The following is an 18159-nucleotide window of genomic DNA, read 5'->3' as shown; positions in this document are numbered from 1 at the left end:
GAATGGGGGCTGAACAGTGCGGAAAATCCACACTTGTGAGCAAAGCAAGCAGAAAGACCACTCAAAGCCTTGGTATTTAAGCAACAGAGGGTGGCTCATAAAGGAGGGCCTGCAAGGCTGAATTAAGTGTCAGTTCACATAACCCTAATGCACAGGGTAGCAGTGAGAAGTCTGGGAGACAACTGTATTTACATCTGCCTATTTTATGGCAAACTGGAGCTGGTACCAGCAGCTAGAGAAGTGTGAGGATGCTTTAGCCCAAAGTACGGTTTCAGAGAAGAAGCAGAAACAAGTGCACCAGCCACGAACAGACTATTTCAGTATTTGGGCTGCTCTCATCACTTTGCTCTTAGCTAGCCTTTTATCTGAAACTCAGTTTCTGTTTCTCCCTTGGCTAATTTGTGTAGTCCTCCCCTTATCACCTCTGTACAGTTCAGAGCATGAACTAAGCCAGGAAACAAACCACATTTCCTGCAGGAAGAGGCTTTTCCATGCATTTCTCCCATTCTCCTTTCTTTAAGCTCTCTTCCAGCCTCCGTAACCACCTCTCTCCTCATACTCCTGCTCTGTTCTGTTTCTCAACATTTTTTCCTTCTACCTGCCAGCCTAACCCACCCAAGTGCTTAAAGATGGAGAAGCAGGGCTGCAATCCTGATATCATCCTCCTATTTATCCTTTTTTCAGTCGGGGCAGTGTAGATGTGGCCAAGAAAACACAGCAGGGCCATTCTTCAATGGCAGGTCCAAAACAGGAAAAGTTTTCTGGACAATTGTGTACTCCAAAGACCATGCCCTGTTTCCTCATGGGACATTCCTCCTGCATGTCCACGATGCTTTGAAGATGCTGGGCTCAGCCAAGTCCCACTAGGAGGTGATGGCAACATACCTGTGTTGTGGATAACTTTGTAGGAATTGCTCTCAAAAGCAACGTTGCTGATGAGGGTGAAGTGGAGCCCGAAGCGAGTGACTGTGCTCAGTGCGGCAATCGACAGCCCCAGCAGCTGAAAAGGAAGATATTTGTGAAGGGAGTTGAAAGGTAGCAGCTCCTGATGAGCTATGCAAAGTTTTAAGGTATACCTGGTACTTTTGAGTCCTACCCTAGAGGCAAAAAGCTCAATTCAAGCAGCATTGCCCATAACCCAAAAGGCAAATGAAAGTACAAACCCTGGACACGTAAGTTTACTAAAGCTCTTTTTTCTGTCCTGCATAATGATGTGCACATGTGCCACTGAAACCTGCAGTCTCTTAGCTAGTGGTAGCAGCAAAAAAAAAAAAAAAAAAAAAACAACCAACTGTACCAGGAGTAAGCCAGAGGATTGATGCTTTCGTAGAACACCCATGCAGCCACCTCCTCTGTGGACTACACAACTGGATTTATAAGGGCAACCAAGTGACTGTCATCGTACTGCCTTCTGCATTGCCCAAAGCAAGTCCTGGCATTTCTGATGGCATCCTGATCTATGGCAGCTCCTTGGAAGACAAAGGGCAATAGAGCCAAGACAGAGACCGCAAGAGTGGACAAGATAAAAAGAGTTCAAACCTCCAGTGTGACAGACCCTGAAGATAAGAAGATGTGAGTCCGCTTCTGCCTCCTAAGACAAGTTTTCAGCCATACGTCTTTACAGCATGGAAACACAGGGCAGCTGTCTCCATGTTAAACATTTAAGTGAGGTGTCTGAAATTCTCACATCCTTCTAGGTATGAACCGTTCTTCTAGATTCACCTAATGGCTCTTGCTGAAGATTTATAGTTTTAAGGACTAAATGCATCCAAACTGTAGCATACTCTGGTTATAAGTGATCTGATTTACAGCAAGTGCTGTTCCTTTACTGCTGTGCATTATTGCATATCTCTGCCCACACCCAGTAAATGCTAAGTGCGGCACTAGCCTGTTGCACCTTGTGAAGAAACGGACTCAGTCTGGGGTGCAGAGTGAGACAACTTTATTTTCAAACCAACTTCTTTTTATACTTTCTTAACACAAGTGTTGCAAAGCTCACAACCAATCAGCATCTGGCCACCTGCGCGGTTGTCTGGCTTTGTTTCTTTTCTTCTGGCAAGACACGTCGCACACGAGGCAGGGGGAGGTGTTCCTCAGTCCTCGTCTTTCTCGGCTCTGTCCCCCATCTGCTGCAAAGACTGACACCCTTGTGGTTAACTATCTGCTAACAAGGTACTATTGTCTTTGAACAAGCCTCCACATCTCACCCTTCTTTATTTGTTTTTGTTTGAACAGCCATGACTTAATTAAATGATCTATCCTTAAACACATAACAAGAAACAAAGCAGGCACACTAACAATAAACGAAATATGCCAAACATCAACAGGCTGTCCTACTAGACAGAACATGTCCTGTCAAATTTGATTGGCCAGAATTACCCATATGTAGGTTTTAGCTTGGGACAGCATCCACTGCTGTGTGGATGATGTCACGGTGGTGTGGATGATGGTGATGACTGTGTTAAAAAAGGCTTAATCCATCGAGCAGGTACCCATCTTGGCCCTGAGCCTGTAGAAACACAAGCATATCCTCTACCCCAGGTTATTAAAGAAAAAGGCCCTTCCCACTGATTTGTCTGTGGGTTTTTGATGATAACCTGGGCTTTATCCTGAACTTTGTGTTGTCTCTGTGAATCAAAATGTTGGTATATAGGGGGGCCCTCTTCTGTCCAGCGATTTAAAAAATTCAACACATAGCAAGCTTTCGCTATGCGTTCCTGTGGGGATAAGCCTACACTCCCCCTTTTTTGTTTTTGTAACATATTTTTAAGGGTGCCATGTGTGCGCTCGATAATAGCTTGGCCTGTGGGTGAATGGGGGATACCTGTGATATGTTGGATTCCCCATTGTTGAAAGAATATTTGTGTTTTTTGCGCTATATAGGCTGGACCATTGTCAGTTTTTATAGTTTTTGGCACTCCCAATATTGCAAAGGCCATAATAAAGTGTCGACATACGTCCTTGGCCTTCTCACCTGTATGTACAGAAGCATAGATACAGGATGAGAAGGTATCAACAGAAACATGTACATATTTAAATCTGCCAAATTCAGGGATATGCGTTACATCTGATTGCCAAATTTCAAGCACAGAAAGACCGCGAGGGTTTACACCGATGGATGGTACTGGTAAAATGCGCTGGCAGTCTGGGCATGACTGTATGATTTGTCTAGCTTGTTCCTGAGTCAACTGGAACGACCTCCGTAACGCTTTTGCATTTTGGTGATAAAAGTCATGCGACAAACGTGCTTGTGCAAAGCGATCTGGCAGAACTACAGCTCCTGCAAGGCTGTCTGCTTGAGCATTACCTTCGCTAATAGGTCCAGGCAGTGAGGTGTGCGAGCGTACATGTTGGATAAAGTACGGATAAATCCTTCTGTTTAATAGCCATCTAAGCTTCCAAAGAAGCGCAAAGAGGGTCTCGTTTGAAACCTCTTTTAAAAACGAATGTTCTAACCTAGAGACTAATCCTGCAACATAGGCAGAGTCTGTTATAATGTTAACTGCAGAGGGCCATCGCGTAAAGACGCGGACGACTGCAGATAATTCCACTATTTGCGGTGAACCTGTGACAACATGTATGTCGCTCTCCCAATGCCCTTCATCATTTCTCCAGACTACAACTGCACGACCTGTCCTACCCGAGCCGTCAGTAAATACTGTAAGAGCATCAGGTATTGGCGTAAGGCTCAAATGGCAAAGAGGTAATAGAGAAAGAGAGTTGAAAGACTGTATGATTTTATGTCCTGGAAAGTGAATACTTATCTGTCCTGGATAATCTGCCAAGGCACACTGAAAAACAAAAGACTGGTGAGTCAAAAAGGTTAATTGTTTTGTATCAAGTGGTAAATAAATAATATTAGGCTCTGTGCCATCTAGAAACATCAAACGCTCTCTTCCTTTTTGAATAACCATTGCAATCATATCAATAGCGGTGGTGACAGTTTTGCCAAAATTATGAGGCAGAAACACCCACTCTAAGATTATTAATGGACATGCGTCCTGTGGTATCCATTGTGCTAATAAGCCATAAGGTTGGAAGCTAGAATAAAAAACAAAAAGACTGACAGGATAATTCTGCTTTCGTCTGTGAACAGTCTGAGTGGTTAATTTGTCCACAACTTTACCAAGCGCAGCTCGCGCGGGAGGAGTGAGCTTTCTTGAGGATGTCAAACTCGTGTCTCCTTCTAAGAGCTTAAATAGAGGATGTAATTCTTCTGTGGAAATTCCTAAGGAGGGACGGATCCAATTAATAGTTCCCAAAAGTTTTTGAAGATCATTCAAAGTCCTTATGTCTGTCTTTAAGGTCAATGATTGTGGTCGAATTTGATGATCAGAAATTCTCCATCCTAAATATCGCCAAGGCGGACTTTCCTGTACTTTATCTTCCGCAATTCTTTAATCCTGCAGCTGATGCTGCTCGCGTAATCTGATGCAGAGCCTCTTCTGCTGTTTCCTTTTGCTCTGCAGCAATCAATATATCGTCCATATCTTCCCATTGGCACAGTACAGGGTGGTATCGGAGTCCATACCATTATCTTAATTTCTCCTATGAAATCTGCGTTGATAACTGCAGGTAACACAAACAGCCCTTGTCTCGTTGTTGAAAATCGCCCTATTAACAGTGCTGCCCTTCCTCGCCCCAGGGGGCTGTGGACACCAGTTGGAATTAGCACAACTGATGTATCAGTAATTAGCACTTCTATTGTGGTGGCCAGGTCCACCCCGGCGCTGCCGCTTGTGCTGGCGCACAAGCGGCGGCTGCTTCCCGGTGGGAGCCACTCCGAGGGGTGATTTGCCGTCATGGCGCGACCCCCCGCCGCGCTCCGCTTGAAGTTTCCCGAAGGGGCTAGCGGTCGACCTTCCTTATCAAATTTTGATCGACACTGATTAGCATAGTGTTGTCCTTTGTGGCAGCGCGGACATAGTCCAGGCGCTCCTTTGTTTGCTTGTGTTTTCGGACAGTATTTACGAATATGCCCAAATTGGCCACAAGCAAAACATGGCCTTTTCATAGACATTGTTGCAAATGTTTCGGCCATCAGTGAATATTCATACTGTTTGGTACCGACATTAATACATGCTTTTAGCATGTCATCAATAGTAGGATCCTTTAGTGGCCGCAAAACTCTCTGGCAATCAGGGTTAGCATTCTCAACTGCTAGTTGCTTAAAAATGTAGCTTCGTGCTTGTTCATTATCAATTTGTTTCTCCAGAGCCTCATTAAGCCGATCCAAAAACTTCATATATGGCTCATTCGCATCTTGTCTTATGCTAACAAAAGGTTGTCTTTGTTTACCACTCTCCGGAACGGCCTTAAGGGCGCGGAGAGCAAGTGCCTTAACTTGTTGCAAGCCCTCAGGGGGGATTTCTGCTTGTGCTGTTGTAGCACTGTGATCGCCCTCCCCCATTAGCACGTCCACAGTAACAGCCCGTAAAGGACCTTTTTTCGACAGCCGCTGGTTTTCCTCCCCCTGAGCTCGAGCAAGCTCTCTCATTTTCGATTCCCACATCGTGTATTGCATATCAGTCATAATGAGGCGAAACAAGGTTTTAAAATCATGGGGAGTAAAAACCGAAGAATCACAAAGAGATTGTATAAGGTGGGTGGTATATGGTGCGCCAAGGCCATGATCTGTCACCGTACGTCGCACGTCCTTAATAAGATTATACGACAAACCTTCCCAACGCGGATTCTGGTCTGGTGCACAGATAACGGGAAAGGCTTTCAGCATGCCCACATCCCCCGCCTGTTTTGCTCCTCGTTTTACTGAGGCCCATTTATCGTGAGGATCCGGGGGGTATAGGTCTGGCTCCTTTCCAGGGTCAATAGGACCCGGACCAAAAGGATCATCGTCCTGTTCATCAGGTGGCAGTACCGCAAAGGCTTTTGCAGCACGTTTTCTTTTCTGATTCTCATCAGGACACGATTGAGGTAAAGGAGGCGCGGAGGGGATGGCAGGGGCCCCGATCCCGTCATTTATGTTCGACTGCAACCCACTATGAGATTTCAATATTTCGAGTACAACTCGCCATTGTGGCAACAGGTTAGCAGCAGCCTTATCACCGCGCGTGGCACTATCCCACAGTCGGACCCCAATTTGGTCCCATCTTTCCAGATTAAAAACATTCTTACTATTCACCGAAGGATCGTCTTTAGAAGCCCATGCAAGAACCTTTTGCAGCTCTTCTTCACCTAATTTTTTTCTTTGCGGTTTCAAGTTTTTAGGAGAAGCTTCTAAATCGTCCTTTTGTTCCTTCATTAGGTATGAACCCATAGTTCCCAGCCGCTTACCTCTTTCCTTTCAAGAGGCTTTTAGTGTGCACACAAAGTAAGCTTCCTTTCAGCTTGATCCTTACGCTTCCTTTCAGCGTGATTCCCGGGAGTTCAGCTGGGCGGTGCAACCGGAGAGACAGCTAGTCTTCGAGCCCCACGTTGGGCGCCATTTGTTGCACCTTGTGAAGAAACGGACTCAGTCTGGGGTGCAGAGTGAGACAACTTTATTTTCAAACCGACTTCTTTTTATACTTTCTTAACACAAGTGTTGCAAAGCTCACAACCAATCAGCATCTGGCCACCTGCGCGGTTGTCTGGCTTTGTTTCTTTTCTTCTGGCAAGACACGTCGCACACGAGGCAGGGGGAGGTGTTCCTCAGTCCTCGTCTTTCTCGGCTCTGTCCCCCATCTGCTGCAAAGACTGACACCCTTGTGGTTAACTATCTGCTAACAAGGTACTATTGTCTTTGAACAAGCCTCCACACTAGCCAGCTCAGATTTCTGAGAAACGCTGCTCTGAATAAATCCACAGAACAGCAACAATATGACTGCAGCCCTCCACAGTCACTTCTGTCTTAGCACGTTCTTCGAATATGTTTGGTAAAACTCCTCCTTGGGCTTTGTCCAAATGACGTAGTCTGCAACGTTAACAGCCTCTCTTGGAGGACAGCGCTATGTACAGCGACTGAAGTCAGCAGTTCTGAAATGCTGAAACTTTGAGAAACTAGAAATTTTGAAACAAGGCATTAACTTGTACCTTTGATTGTACTCTTCCTAAGTCTCCATCCCTCTTCGAGCTAACTGCAGAACTTTCAAACTTGGTGGCAGGGAGAGAGAAAATTAGTTTTGATCAAGTTAAAACACAAAAAAATCCAGCAAAACTCAAAAACACCCAGAAAAAGTATTTACAAGTTTCCATAATTTCCCATCAGCTCTAACACCGGTATTGTTTTCCTCGAATTCCTCAGGAGATGACAGGAAGCTCCCATTAAATTCGTATCAAAAGCTAATTAAAAAAAAAAAAAAAGAGGGAAAGCAGATCCCTAGAACTGCTGTTGTTCTGCAGTGCAAGCACACAAGTCCTCGAAGGGGCCCTTCTTTCTCATATATTTCCATCAAAGCCCTATGATTTGATAACCTCATTAAGTACCTTTATAACTAATCACAAAACCAGAAACAAGTGCAGTTACAGCCAAGTCAACCTCCATCTTTCGCTCTTTTAAACCTGGGGTTTTAGCAGCGAGCGTTAAGAACAGCTGAGCCCGACGGCCGCAGCCCTTCTTTTTCCACCGTTAAAGGCTCCCCACGGGTTGCGAAACCGTCGCGCTGCATCGACAGCCTTGAGAAACCAGAAGTCTATCAGGGAGCAGCGGTGACGCTGGCAGCCAGCGATAACCGCTGAGGCCGGGGTGATAACGCGGAGGGCAGTTGGCTTTGCCTGCCCTCCGCGTGTTCAAAAGCGCAACGTGGGAAAGCAAGAAACCCCCCAGACCTTTGGGCGCGGGGGTCCCGCTCGCGTGGAGGTGCCCCCGTCCCCCGCTGGTTACCATGGCGCAGAGGCTGGTGGCCAGCAGCTGGCACTTGGTGGTCCTCATCCCGCACCTCGGTCCCGTAGGCAGCTTTGCTGCCTCAGTGGCAGGTCCCCACAGCTCTCGATAAGGCCGGGGCTTCAGCCAAACTGGGGCTCGCTCGCAGCAGGGCCTCTTGGGAAGTGTAGTCTCCACCTACGCACAGAGACACCTCCTCTAGCCGGGGCGGTAAATCCCACCACCATGCATGGTCCTCGCCTTCCCAGGTCCTCCATGATCTACTGCAGCCAGACAGGAAGGAAAGGAGAGCAGGAAGGAAAACAACGTTTTTCAGAGTTCAGAGCAAAGCAAAAATCAACAAGAAAACCAACCCCCCCCCCCAAAAAAACAAGAAAACAACAACCCCCCCAAAATTTTTACGAATCAAAACTCAACACCAAAATACCCCATTTTCACTAAGAAGCAGTGCTGCTTAATGATCATTGTTCCTTAATGTTCATTGTGAACTTCTTAAAAATTTTATTTGAAAGTAATCTGTTGATTAAAGAGTACGTCAAGAAAGCCCAACCTGATCTTCCTAAGATTTAATCCTCTCCATCCAAAAAAAACACCAACAAAAACAAACCCAGCCCACCAAATCGCAGTAATATTTGGCTGAAACTCTGTTAAAAGCTTGTATTTCCAGATGGAGAAGAGACACCTACATAGTGTTGAAAATGGTTATAAGAAAACATATCCACCTGATACAAGAAGACTCAGTTTTCTTTGGAAGACTGAAGGTCCAAAGGACAGAAGACTGAGCTAACTTCTAGTCCTCCCACAAACAAAAAAACTGCCAAATTCTTCTTTTTCCATATTTTACTTGCCTTTCCTTACGAGCAGCAGAGCAGCATCACTGTGAGGAGGATGGAGCTGCAGAGCAGAGCTCAAAGGCAGTACGTCACAGCCACAGCAGACACATCACAGGGGGAAGAGCCCAGCTTGACTCTCACGTCTCCAGTTGCCTTTGTAACTGCGTGTGAAAAGGGAAATAGACACACCAAAAAAAAAAAAAAAAAAAAAAAAGTTTCCCTAACACAGATCTCTAACAGCCTCTGCTACAAAGGGAGGCTAAGTGCCTTAATAATCCTTAACTTCAGAGCTGGAAAGAGATGAAACAGAGTCATGAAGAATGAGCCACATTCCCCCAAAATGGCAAAGACAGAGGAGGAGGGGGAAAAAAATAGCAAAAAGCATCCGAAAACAATAACACTAACTATGATAAAATATCAAAGAAGAATGGAGGAAAAAAAAAAGAAAAAAGGAAAAAAAAAAGAAAGGAAGGAAAGAAGGAGGGAAGAGGCACATTGTAGAGCACAGAGAAACAAGAGAAGATGAGCCACAGAAAGCCACATTGTACAGGAAGCAGCATGACGTGGTACATCACTACCCAGGAAAGAGTGAGCTTTCTTGCAAAATGCCTCGAGGCATCCTCCCGAGATACAACTGAAAGTGTCTCTCCATGCCCCAGCATTGCATAAAAAGTGCTGGATAAACTGGAAACCGATCCTGGAAGGATGTGAAGGACTATAGTAGGGAGAAGAGGGTTTCCAACAGAGACAGCTACAAGCGGTGAGGGGAATTACAGTCTAACAGAGAGCGGCTCACCAGTCTAAGTACAGTAAGGCCTGATCCATAGAGGTACTTAACGTTGTGAAATGAAAGTTTGCAAGAAGCTCTTACACACAGCACCACAGAAAATCCTGTGCAGATCGCATCTCACACTAGAGGTCCCCACAGGCTAGCACAACCCATGAAAGCCGGCTGCAAGCAGAGTTTTCCTTTCCTCCTTCGAAATAAGAGAGCTAAGAGCTGAAGATCATCCACTGGAAGGTGAGGAGGCACCTCGAGGGGCTAAGAGATCCTCCAGTAGCAATGGGCAGGTGAGTCCCTGCCTCCTAATTCCTCAGTGCAATTCCACACGGCTTTTCCTATGGCCAGGAAAGGCTTGCGGGCAGCTCCAAGCTCACCAATGCACCCCCTCGGGTACTTCTACTACCACGTCCCAGCCTGTCATCAGCTGCCACATACTGCGGTGGCAGCATTTCCTGGACCTCTAAATACCATATGTGGCTAATGTGCATACACGACTACTTATTATAAGCAAGAGAAACTCCAAAGGATGCTCAATGCTGAACACATTTCTTGCTTCCGGAAGAGAGCACAGAAACCAGGATTTTAGCCACAAAGCCCAGCAGCATAGCCAGAGATGCTCATTGCTATATGGAAGAGATGGACAATCTTCCCCCTTCTACAAGGCCTCTGGTTCCACACACACCTCTGGGACCTTGCACCTCACTGCAGGACCACCTGAGGGGTCACTAAATCACTTCCAACTCACCTTTGAAGCTCTCCTCTTCTCTTGCCAGAAGACGCACCATTTCCTTTCATCTCTGACTATAAAAATGGGCATATTAACTGCCTCACAAAGCTTTCAAAGTAATTCTGAACACCTGCATTTAAATACCTGCCTTATCTAGGTTGGTAGCAAGTACCTATATTCCTGGTCAGTCTGTTGTTTCAGACACACGCTTTCTCCCACTGCAGGGTGGCTTGCCTTAAGAAAGGGAGTGTACAGCTGTTCCTCGTCTCTCATACGTTAATAAATCCTCTGTGAGGCACCAGAACAAATTCACCTTAAAATATCTGCTTCTTCATGCATATACCTTTTTATGAGATTAATAAATCTAAGAGGATTCATAACAGTTATCGTGAATAACCAAGACACACAAATGGTCACAGAGCCAGCAAGCCCGTGACATTAGGGGCTTGGAGCCCTGTTCAGGGAAGTATATTGTGCACCCGTCTGCGCCATACCACAGTGAATGGAGCCGTAGCATACATGCTTGTCGCAATGGCTGCAATAAGGAGTTTTACAGTACTTGTTTGACTCTGTGGCCTCAGGAACAGTTTGGGACAAGATGAGGTCTTTGTCAGAGAGTGAACAGCCCTATGCTTTCAAGAGGAACAGCTCACAACACATGTTTTGAGGCCATCCTACCTCCCAAGAGGTAGGAGATTCTACCTCCCAACTTTCCACTTTCAAGTTGGGTACAAAAACGACAGGTGACCTCAGCTCCATACCAGGACTTCCTGCCCAGTCTTTGGTTATCAACCCGAGCACAAAAAGGGGGTAGAAGGCCCAAAATACTACAGGCAGGTGGCAGTAAATAACCCTGACTGCTGGGAAGTCCTCCACACGTCCAGCTGCGGGTGGCCAGAGAGCTGGCGCGTTGCTTTCACAGAATAGCGCTGTTTTCGCTGCACAAAGTGGCTCTGAATGTGCCAAAGTTACAGCGGGGCTCTTTTGTCTACTGCCTGTAACACTGTTTTATTCGCTTCTCAACTGGCTTGTAAATAAAAGCACCCCGAGGGCCCTCTCCTCTCACCAAAACACACATCAGCTACATTAATTGCTGAAAAGCTCTAAAGAAAGCAAGCTAGAAAGAAAAAAGAAAAAAAAAAAAAAGGGCTATAATAAAAGGCAGACAGACGGCAAGGGAGCACACCGCCAAAGTCTGCATTCCTTGGCTCATCCCAGGGCCGCGTTGCAGAGGCTGCTTAGCATTTGTATAGCACACGCACACAATCAAAGCTAAAATCAACTTTTAAACCCTGTGCCGTCTCTTTTCAAGAGGGGAAGGCGACGAGAAAAGGGGGAGGGCGCTGGGCTTTGCCAAGCTTAAAATTCACAGTACAACTGCACTGTGAATGGAAACCAACTTTGCCTGTGGCTGCCTTGGAAGAAACAAAAGCAGAGAGAAATAACGCAACCTCCAAAGGCTTTTTTTTTTTTTTTTAATAATTTCTAAAGTGTGCCTTAGAAACCTTCAGATGATTCCAAGGCATTTTCAAATGAATCTCAGATGAGTTAAAAAAATGCTAGGAGAGTCATAAAAAAAAGTTCAGCAGTTCCAAGAAACAACACATTTGAAAGGAGCACAAGTTGAAAGCAGGGATTTCCCTTCAAAGAATAGACTGAAACACCCTTTTTTTTTTTCCTCTCCTTGAAAATGAAATGACCTACTAGTAAAAAACAAAAAACAAATCCACACAATACCACCTAAACCAAAGGCTTTTTTTTCGCTCCCGCAGACAGCACCTTAACTACAAACCATACCTGCTCAGAAGCCAAGCACTGCAAATGGTAGATCTAAACATGCAACCTGAGCTTCACTCCCAGCTAAAGACACAGGAGAGGAGCCCAGCCTGGCAGAAAGGCTGCACCTACCCACCCAGAAGAGCGGAGCCACCACTGTTTCCTTCCTGGGCTCACACTCTCCAGCCTCTCCCTTGCTTTCCCAGAAAGCTTTGGCCACCTGGAACCATCAAGCTCAAGGCAGCTGGGTCCCCACAGACGGATCCAGCACTTCACTTGCCCTCTTCCCCCCACCCATGCACACAGCCAGGTGGCAGCACTTTGCTCTCACCTTCAGCAGGTGCAAGGAATAGCTCCCATTTTGGGGCTGGGAGGTGAAGGGACCCTACTTGTGGGGTCCTCCTGTGCAGCCTCATGGCACCTTGCAGTGCTGCAGTCATTGCTTTGGCCATACGTGTGTCTTTAGAGGAGAATTTCTTCTCCCTGCTCTCTTGCCCTTTGGAAATAGGGTATTTCTGAGTGCTCACTTGCTCCTCAGATTACGATCAGGAAGCCTCTTGTGAACGTTCATACTACAGAGTTTAATGATGTCTCGTTTTACTGGAGCTTACATAGTCATTAACTTTATAAAGAGATTTTTAAATAAGATTACATTTCTCAGAGTACTGGATGTACCTTCCTCCAGCCCATGAGGAAACTGGCTTTACTGGTGCAAAAGCACGGGCAGCTGCCCTGCGCTTTGTGCAGGCTGGGTCCCACGAACGCGCAGCGGGCTGGCAATACCCATCGCGCTCAGCAGCTCCGGAGCTGCTTCGGAGCAGCCAGGATTGTAGCTGAGCTTGTGCGTGAGCATCAAGCGTGCAAGCGCTAGAGGCTGCGTGTTCTCCCTTGAGACAGGGTTTACCCACGTGTGAACCATGCGATACTTGTTTAAAAGCTTTCCCTGGAGTTGTTTTTGTACGACAAAAATCCAGTTATTACTCTTGAGTGTTGCTCTTCAATATAGATTCTTTCTCCTCTTGCACATCTTCAAAGGAAGGAGCTTCCTCTTTCCTCAGAGGAAGATTTGGAGCAGGAGTTCTTTTTAAAGACCACGCAATACAAGCACAGCATTGTTGCTACCTGGCCATAATACACCACAATACATCTAGATACAGTCGCTAGTTAGCGCGGGATAAGCACCTTGTGCCAGCAAAGCTGACTTAAAAAAATAAATAAATAGAAATTAAGTAAGTAAAATAAAGTTTAAAAGGAAAATAAAGCAAAAAACCGAGGCAAAACAAGCCGAGGTGCAGTCAGGTGCAGGCGCGGGCGGCACGCGCCGGGCGCGCGTGGGCGGGGAGCGCGCGCGGGGCGCGGGCCGGGCGCGCGTGGCGCGGCGCGTGCGGGGCCCCGCGCGCGGCGGCGGCGGCGGCGCCGCGTGTTGATAAGGGGCGGGCGGCGGCAGCGGCGGCCGCAGAGCGGCGCGGAGCGGCCCCACGCGCCGGGCACGCTCCTGCCCTGCCCCGTCCCGTCCCGACGGGGGAGCAGGCACCGCCAGCGCCGCCCGCTTCTTTGTGTGTGTGTGGTTTTTTTTTTAATCGCTTTTGCATTTTTATCACTTTTGCACTTTTTGCTACTTTTCCCCCCCCCCCCTTTTTTTCTTGCATCGCGCTCCCTTCGCGCTCGCCCCGCGCCCATGAACGGCGGGGCCCTGCAGCCGCCGCCCCCCCGAGGCGGCCGCCGCCGTTCCGCCTCGCCCGAGCTGCTGCGCTGCAAGCGCCGCTTGGCCTTCGCCGCGCTGCCGCGGCCCGGCCCGGGCCCGGGACCCGGCCCGGGAGCGGGCCCGGGAGCGGGGGGAGCGGCGGCGGCCGCCGTGGCGCGGCGCAACGAGCGGGAGCGCAACCGCGTGCGGCTCGTGAACCTGGGCTTCGCGGCGCTGCGGCAGCACGTCCCGCACGGCGCCGCCAGCAAGAAGATGAGCAAAGTGGAGACCCTGCGCTCCGCCGTCGAGTACATCCGCGCCCTGCAGCGCCTGCTCGCCGAGCACGACGGCCCCGCCGCCCCCGCCGCCTTCCCCGCGCCCCGCGGCGGCGGCTACGGCTCCGCGTCGCCCTCCTTCGGCTCCTCGGCGCCCGGCTCGCCCTGCTCGTCCGAGGAGAGCGGCTACGAGGCGGCGCTGAGCCCCGACGAGCGGGACCTGCTCGAGCTCACCGGCTGGCTCGGCGCCTACTGACGGCGGCGGCGCCCCGCGGAGCTCCCCGCGCCCCTCCAGCTCGAACCGCCCCGCGAAGCGCTGCTCCAGGAGGACCTGCTTCTACACGAGAAACTTGTTTCCTTCCCTTTATTCCAAAAAGGAACAAAACGGCGTGAGGAGCCCGACCTGCCTTTGGCCAGCGCCGGCTCCCGCTCTCCGCCGCTGCCGGCCGGGACGGCGCAGCTTAGGTAAAGAAAAGCTCTTTGCAACACTTTGCTACGGGACTGTAACGTTATCTCGGGTCTTAACTGTGGTGTCCACGTTTGCCTGGTGTGAAGGTTCACGTCTCTGAAAACTGAAGTTCGTTCTTTTTTTTTTTTTTTTTTTTTTTTTTAAATGTACTGAAGGCATTTTTGTATGCACTTGCAAGGGTTTCATGAGTTGTACATATGCAGTTTTTAAAAAGAGTATCATATTTTATGTAAATGGACTTTATAAATAATAATAAAAAAACTCTATTTATAAATGGCTTGTGGGCTCTCAGGTGTCTATTCTCACCAGAAGTGCCCAAGGTAACTTCTGTCTGAGGCAGGGGCAGTGCATGGGGCATGTGGGTGATGTGAAAGCAGTGAGCAATACAGCAGGTAGGCAGCTCTGGCCAGCACAAGAAGCCAGGTGCAAGGGAATAAGGAGCACCAGGGCACAACCACCTGAGACTTGCTCTTTTTTCCATTCAAATTTCTGCCTCAGCCAGATGCAAGTGCTGCAGAGACAAGGCGGGGAAGCAGGTGCCTGCGGAAAAGACGAGGTGGCTCCTGCACCAATACCTTCCCCCTGGCCAGGGTCCTGCTTCTGCAGGATGCAGAACTGTGCTGTCCTGGCAAGGAGAGGAAGGGGCAGTGGAGGTGTCTTTAGCCTGTTGGGATGTCCCTATTCAGAAAAATAGTAGGTGCTTGCTTAAAGCTCACTTGAGCTACAGGGGTAATTCATTGGTATCATGTTTTCTCCCTGCCTCTACTCTTAAAAACAGTTGGCAGAGAGTCCAGCTCTCCTCTATTATTCCTGGGCTTGCGCCTCAACTTCAGAGCCAGCGGTAAGGCAGGTTGCCATGAACCAAAATGTGGTGATGATGGTAGGGAAAAGGGGAGTTTTACTTCTCTATAGCTCTAGTTAATTTTATTAGTTGAATGGAGAAAAATAGGCTGGGGAATATGCTGAATAAACAAAAGAGAAGGGCTTGTTAAGATTGACCTACTTTGCAGGGAGTCTCTGTATAACCTGTCTTCTTCCTAAATAATTATTCTCTAGGATGAGGGGCATGGTCACACACATTTGGGAATAAGGTCCCAAATTTGGGAATAAGAGTGGGTGCTTTAGAACTGAGACTTATAGGAAAATGATCCATCTGTATAGTGTGTAGAAGTTTAAGTCCATAGGAAAGCAGAAGCTCTAAAGACAAGGGAGTTCTTAGGAACCTGCAAGCCCCACAAGCAGGGAGCTGTTACTGAGGAATTGCTTTTGTACTTCAAGTGTATACCACATCTAGAGTAACTTTGATGAAGGTCCTTTTGGAGGACCTTGGGAGCTGGGGTCCAAGTGCTCAGTAGAGAGCTGAGGCTTTGCCCTGTGTAACTTTAAGAGCAGCACAGGTGCAAGTGGAAGCTGCAAGCAGACCCTCACATTCAGTCACCCTGTACTCAGGAGCCACACAAGGGCTCATGGGTGACCCAACACCTGCCATGGGGTTAAGAGCATCACTCCGAGCACCTCTACAGCCCAGCATAAACCAGCAGCTTCCCCTATGCTTAGTCTCAACATGAAACAGCTGCATACCATCTTTGCCAAGTGATGAAGGGAGGACAACTGTGGTGCTGATCTTTCCAATGTCCTGTTGTGGCAGAAGTCAGGGATCACTTGTGTAGAGAATTTAGCTACTGCCTAGCAGGCAGTTTTCCTTGCTTAGGAAGGCTGATCATTTTGGAACCTAATACTGCCTTTAGAAATACTAAGTTAAGCCACTCTCAGCACTATTACTAGATTCACCAAATCACCCAAGAAGTGTTAGTGATGCTAAAGCAGCACTAAGAGTACAAGCAAGAAGTTAGCTGTGAGGAGTTTCCACCAAGGAAAATATTAATATCAATAAAGAGAAAGATAACCTGAGCTCAGAGCACTCTAACATACCTTAATGCTTCAGTAATAAACAAGCATAGATGATGAAAGAGCTGCTGCTGAAGCATCAAGACCTGCATCAGGTATGTCTCAAATGTCAAAGTCTTGCTAGGAATATGGAATAAACAAAAAGTATTTCACATTTGGAAGTTAAGACAAGTCACTGTCTTCTGGTTGCCCTGGCATTGTCCGAGTACACCTTACTGGGGAAAAGACAAGGTGGTCACAAAACTTCAGGCCTTGGGGATAGCGAGCAGAGGGAAGAGAAGGAACTATTGCTGTGTTAGAAAGACAGGATGGCAAGGACTTCTTCACCCAGCCACAGTGAGCTAAAGTCACCAACAGCTTCCCAGATCAAGCTGCTAAAAAGACTACTCCAGAAAGGTGAGCATTAAATCATTCTGCCCTGTTTCAAAAGCATTATGGAAAAAAAAAGTTAGCTTTAAGAATTTTTTTTTCCTTTTTTAAGAATCAATGCTTCAGCAAGAACTCTGTGAGTTAACCTAGTTATATCACTTCCATCCTTCAACTTCTCAAGCCAGCATAAAAGCTGTATGCCTAATGATGTCCGTGCATCCATGAAAGCAACTTGTGACAGTTAAGGGAAATTAGGAGGAGCAAAAGCTATTTAGCCTCAGTTTATTATCTGCTGCTTGTCAGTTCAGCCCCTATGTGCATCCAGAACACACGCATCTTTCAGTTCACATCACAGGAAACAGTCAAAACTAGTCCTGTGATGGGTGCCTTTGGCCAGCCCTTGTTCTGCTCCAGCTGTAGCCAGCTGAGAACTGCCCCAAAAGCCTTTTGGACTCCTGCAAGTTCACCCCGGGCCTCTGCTCTGTTCACAGAGAAGACAGGGCCAGAGCAAAGCCTCAGAGATAACTCCTCTGACCACTGAGGTCACCAGTGAAGAGCTAGAGCAGCACAAGGCCCACCGTGGCCAGATTCCTCACCAGCCTGCAGGAGACACCTCCAAGCAGTAGTGGGAAATTTGGTGTCCACATTGGCTGTATTTAACTGAGGGCTGGGGCTAAAGGTTTTGGGAAGCCCCACTCAAAACACTTGTGCGGGAGCAGGGAACATCTCCAATGAGCAGGTCACTTTTCAGCCATATAAATAGAAATTCAGTGCCTACGGCGGGAAACGCAGCTCTCCAGGGAGGTAGGAAGCTAGCCCTAAGGCACAGGGCTGAGGTACAGGCAGGACAGTCAAACTCAGGCAGGAAGAGAGGAGGATTTCTGGGAATTACACATAGGGTTGAGCAGCAGCAAGCCAGGAGCTGCAGGCTTGTCAATGTGACCACAAACTGTGTACTGCCATAAGCCACAAGCGTTTACATCCACCAGCACAGCCACCTCATGAGAAACACGGTGAGGAAACCAAACCTGCACAACTGTTGCTGCTTTCGCTTGCGGTGCTGTTGCTCCTCTCGGTGTGATCTTCCGTGTTTATGCACTGCTTCCTAATCTGCCTCCAGCTCCTCTCACATACCACCAGAGCTGTTCAAGGTTCCCCTATTCCTGGCCAGCTCTTCAGGCATCACGGACATTTCTAATGAAGCAAAAACAAATTGCAAGACTGTCAGGACTCGCTGGCACTTCCCTTGTCTGAAAGCGCTCTTGTTTCCAAACGGTTTCTCCTCCTTTGACATTTTGAGTTGCTCAGCCTGAGGCTTCTTTGTTACCCAAAGAGAGCGAAGTGTAGCACTTGTTCAAGTAGGTCCCCCCAGCTGCCCGTGCATTACAGCATCAGAGAGTCTCAGCAATGCTCTTGCACCACCCAACCAACCTGACACTGGGCTTCACAGCTACCCCTTTTCCAAGTTCCTTGCTGGCTTGCATGAAAATAAAATAAGCAAATTTCCAATCC

The 18159-nt window shown here is 47.8% G+C and overlaps 2 protein-coding genes across 2 annotated transcripts in view; one reads left to right on the top strand and one right to left on the bottom strand.

Moving 5' to 3' along the window:
• Positions 1-7963, bottom strand: part of TSPAN32 (tetraspanin 32) — a 29904-nt gene extending 21941 nt beyond the window's left edge. The window contains 2 exon segments of the mRNA XM_088525842.1: positions 886-1000; positions 7823-7963. Of these exon segments, the coding sequence (XP_088381968.1) occupies positions 886-1000; positions 7823-7870 (163 nt within the window). The 5' untranslated portion in view covers positions 7871-7963.
• Positions 7964-13612: 5649 nt separating this feature from the next.
• Positions 13613-14164, top strand: ASCL2 (achaete-scute family bHLH transcription factor 2). Its single transcript, XM_088525954.1, has one exon. The coding sequence runs from the start codon at positions 13621-13623 to the stop codon at positions 14155-14157; it is 537 nt and encodes a 178-aa protein (XP_088382080.1). The 5' UTR covers positions 13613-13620; the 3' UTR covers positions 14158-14164.
• Positions 14165-18159: the final 3995 nt, after the last annotated feature.

The sequence above is a fragment of the Tinamus guttatus genome, unplaced genomic scaffold (genome assembly GCF_059628265.1).
Source record: "Tinamus guttatus ecotype Peru unplaced genomic scaffold, ASM5962826v1 Tinamus_guttatus_pri_ptg000240l, whole genome shotgun sequence".
Taxonomy (NCBI): Eukaryota; Metazoa; Chordata; class Aves; order Tinamiformes; family Tinamidae; genus Tinamus; species Tinamus guttatus.
The sequence above is the reverse complement of the archived record's forward strand: the minus strand, read 5'-3'. Positions and strand labels throughout refer to the sequence as shown.

Coding starts and splice junctions, on each gene's coding strand:
- ASCL2 (XM_088525954.1), top strand. CDS start 13,621: ATGAACGGCGGGGCCCTGCAGCCGCCGCCCCCCCGAGGCGGCCGCCGC.